The sequence below is a fragment of the Hipposideros armiger genome, unplaced genomic scaffold (assembly GCF_001890085.2).
Source record: "Hipposideros armiger isolate ML-2016 unplaced genomic scaffold, ASM189008v1 scaffold_900, whole genome shotgun sequence".
Taxonomy (NCBI): Eukaryota; Metazoa; Chordata; class Mammalia; order Chiroptera; family Hipposideridae; genus Hipposideros; species Hipposideros armiger.
In genome coordinates this window covers 165,920-169,911 of record NW_017732250.1, presented here as the reverse complement: position 1 = coordinate 169,911, position 3,992 = coordinate 165,920, and the positions used below count along the sequence as shown (strand labels likewise).

The 3,992-nt window shown below is 40.0% G+C and overlaps 1 protein-coding gene across 1 annotated transcript in view; it reads left to right on the top strand.

Annotated features, from left to right (window-relative positions):
• The window catches only part of CSPP1 (centrosome and spindle pole associated protein 1), a 117,483-nt gene that overhangs the window by 91,125 nt on the left and 22,366 nt on the right, over positions 1 to 3,992 (top strand). Inside the window, exons 22-23 of the mRNA XM_019630312.1 lie at positions 209 to 326; positions 949 to 1,066. Coding sequence (XP_019485857.1) covers positions 209 to 326; positions 949 to 1,066 — 236 coding nt within the window. The remainder of the gene's footprint in view (positions 1 to 208; positions 327 to 948; positions 1,067 to 3,992) is intronic.

Here is a 3,992-nt window from a genome sequence, read left to right as displayed (position 1 = left end):
AGAGGGTGGAGAAAAGGGAATAACTGATGGAGGCGGTGGGGTCACTGGTCAGCTGCAGAGTTTACAGGTGGAAGTTATCGTTGGGTGCAGGGGAAGGACCCTGCCATGGTGGTGGGAACGGAAAATGGCTGTGGGTAATTTTATAGGCAGGATAGTGGGGAGTTTGGTTTCTTTCACATACAGTTTTGTTAAAAAATTACTCTTCAAGCTTCTGAGTAGGGAAGACATACTGAGTGTATCTGTCATGACCGTTAAACAGGAACGTTCCGTTTCCCGGGCGCAGTCTCCTCCGGTACCTGCCAGGAAAAACCAGCTCCGTGCAGAAGGTAGAGTTAATGTTAAACCTGCAATCTAGAATGTTTTTTAACTTTTTATCCTGAAATAATTATAGACTCCTAGAACGTTGCAAAACAGTATAGAGGTAGAGCGGGCCTGGGTACCCTTCCTCCAGTTGCCTCAACAATAACGTAGTTCACACATAGGACAGCGTCACAACCCAGAAACTGACGCAACCCGACACTGGCGCTGGTGCACTGCAGACCTCCATCAGGCTTCCCCGGGTTGCATGTGCTCATTCATGTGTGTTTATGTTTGTGTGGGCATTCTATGCACTTTTATCATATATAATTGGATATACATATAATTCCGCTGCACAACCAAGGTGCAGAGATGTTCTGTCACCATGGCAACCCCCTTGTGCTGCCCCGTTATAGCTGCACTCTCCCCAAGAATATTTCCTAACTTTGAAAATTCCGGTATTATCAGAAATGTGTTTGTAGGTCTTAACAATGTTTGTAAATATGACCCGTATGTGTAAAGCATTCAAACCAACTTGCATAAAAATGTCTCTCAGAGCATCTTAGCTTTTGTAGCTCAGGTTATGTTTTAATGTTTAACCTTTTGTTCTTATACCTGTCCTATTGTTTACTTATCAATGGGAATTCACAGAGGAGAAAAAAAATGTGATTATGGAATTATCAGAAATGAGAAAACAGCTTCGTAGTGAAGAGCGGCGTCTGCAGGGGCGTTTGCTACATGTGGACAGTGATGATGAAACTCATATAAGGCAAGTTTCAAGCTGCATTTTTCATTTGTTATTGAATCCCTTCATGTTCCAGATAAGGGATCATATGGCAATCAGAACCTAACCAGTAATTCCACAGTTTTCAAACAGGGTTAATTAGGCTTTACTGTAAAGACATCTTTATTAGAAGATATAGTTTACATGCTTAAAAAAACGTTTTTTTTTTCTCCCCAAAGAAATCTAGCTAAATAATTATATTCTAGTGGAGGGACTCAGTGCAACTAATGTAAAAATCATATATGATTTTTCGAGTTTCTTTGGGTTTGTAGTATGTGTTAAGTTTTCTCTTTGGTTGGCAAAGCAGCTCTTTTTAAAATTAATGTGTTCTTTGATATACATTCTTCAATTTTATGTAGATAAAGTTGCCATCATAAAACATTTATCCACAATTGTTGAATTTATTCACTGTGAAAATATGGCATACTTAATGATTATTTATTTAACCTACTGTAAAATATTTAAATTGAGCATTGTAATTGTCCTTTTTTACTGCCAGTAATATATTTATGGCCATGGTGATGATAGCGGTGGTGTTAACAGAGGAGTTGGAAGGGAGAGGAAGAAAGATAAAGGAAGAAATAGTACTTTCTTGAAGGAAAACCAAAAATACTGTCCCTAACCATGCAATGTTTAATAGGATTAGACTTGGTGAAAAATCAGTATTGTGAGCTGGCCATTCTTTAAGCTGTCTTTAGGATGGATTGTCTCGCTGCAGAAATCAGTGAAAAATAATTGACTAATGTGGACTTGATGTACACAAGGCAGACGGATTTCAGAGGGACGGTGTCGGCTAATGTAACTGAAAAGGAAGTCCAGGATAGGAAAGAGACAGTTGAAAGAAGCCCTGTAAGAAGCCATAGACTAGATAGTTTTAAACAGTCTCCCTACTTCCCTTGCTGAGGCTTCTATAAAATCAGGCGTAGGAATTTAGTGCTTGTGAGGAAAATGATAGAGGAACGGATTTCAGAGTTTGAATAATCAGACAATTACATTTGAAAGCTATTTTTTACATTTTCCTTCTACAACGTATTGCTTTCTGAAATACTTATTTTCTAGCAGAGTAGCCTACAGATTACCAAGCATTTCTGATCTTTTTTTTGCCAAAAGGACTCATACATTTTCTAAAGCAGTGTTCTTCAAACTGTAATTGTAGTCTTTTAGTAGGTTATGAAATCAATGTAGTGGATGACTTACCACGCTTTCTTTAAAGGATGTTTATTTTGTAAAAAACTAAATGGTCTATTTTGGCATAATTTTAGATGATATAATACTTGCAAACATAGTACTTGCAAACAGAGTGTCCATGCACCCTCACCCAGTGTTCCTTGCTGACACCTACCCTTACCAGAGTACACTTGGCACAGCCAAGAAGCTGACTTTGGAATGTTACTACTAACTAAACTGCAGTTTTTTTAATGTCTCCAGTTTTTCTGTTAGTGTCCTCTTTCTGTTCCATGATCCAATCACTGCAGAGGACCACACTGCATTCAGTTGTCAGGCCTCTTGTCTGGGACAGTTTCTCAGTCTTTCCTTGTTGTTCCTGATGTGACAAGGTACAGGAGGACTGGCTAGGTGTCCAGCAGTGTCTGCCGGCCTGGGCTCCCCTGATGTTTTCTCATGATTAAACTGGGGTTAAGGGTTTTTGGAAATGATAGTACAGGGTGCCCCTCTCATCACATCACATCAGGGGCACACGGCACCCACATGAAACCCCTGGGATGGGCCCTCATCACTTGGTTATGGTATTATTTGTAAGCTTTCAGTTACTGTTGTTTGGACACAGTTAACCAGGAAGTGGGGAGGGTGTAATCTACATAGCATGTTTTTAGAATTCTTCCGTAAGAAAGATTTGTTTCTTCTCCCCCCTTTATTTATGTATTCAATCATTTATATCACTGTCTTCTCATGTATATTTATTTTGTACTTTGGGTTATAATCCAACACACCATCATTTATGTTGTTGCTCAGATTGTTGCGGCTTTGGCCATTGGGAGCTGTTCCGGGGTTGACTCCTGTCCCTCTGACGTGTCCCTATCCTTTTGTTTTTTGAGCGCTTCCTTTCTGGTTACTAGCAGGTGCTTGAGGACCATCTTGTATTGCAGTGCCCCAGCCCCAGAATCCGCCATTTCTCCAAGGGGCCCTGGCTCCTCGGGGGGAATGGTATTTACTGGATTGTCGGAAAAGTCATGACATATTTTTTTCAATGGTTTTTGTTGCAAAAATGCATCATGACTTTTGCAACAACCCAATAGAAACTGAGTCTGGGTCCTGGGTGTGCTGTTGCTCCTGGATGCCATCGCTTGTAGGCCCTCTTACTGGCACATGTCTGTCACCTAAGTCACATATCTGTCACTGTTCTGTATCCATCAATTGGTATGTAAATTAAGATCATACTGCTTTCTCTGACTCTCATACAGTACGTGGGAGGATTTTCATATAGCTTGTCTACCTGCTTAATTGCGCTTTGCTTAGATTTTTGTTGGCATTCTCCAAGCGTGTTCTGGCTAAGTAAACAAGGTGAGGAAATTTCAAGAGATGACTGGCTGGAGCTAGATAATGAAATGTTAGCCCAGGGTGGTAATTTTCAATAATTCTTCGATGGTAGGTCAACCAGTACTAGGTAATTGAGAGGTCAGTGTAGTTTTTCTGTGTTTACTTTTATGATCTTATAAATGCCTTAGCTATCGTAGCTTTCCATATTCTAAACATGCATATTTAATTTTGGTATAATGGGTTGTTGACATTTTGTTTTCATTCATAAATCAAAGACTGTGCTCTCTTTTGGCAAACTAATATGATTTAAGAAAGGGGGCCAGATGGACCCATGTCCTTTTGGGGAGTCCACTTCATAGTTGATGTAGAGGCCTGACCACCGCATTGTATTTCTGAAACTGATGTTGAATAATAC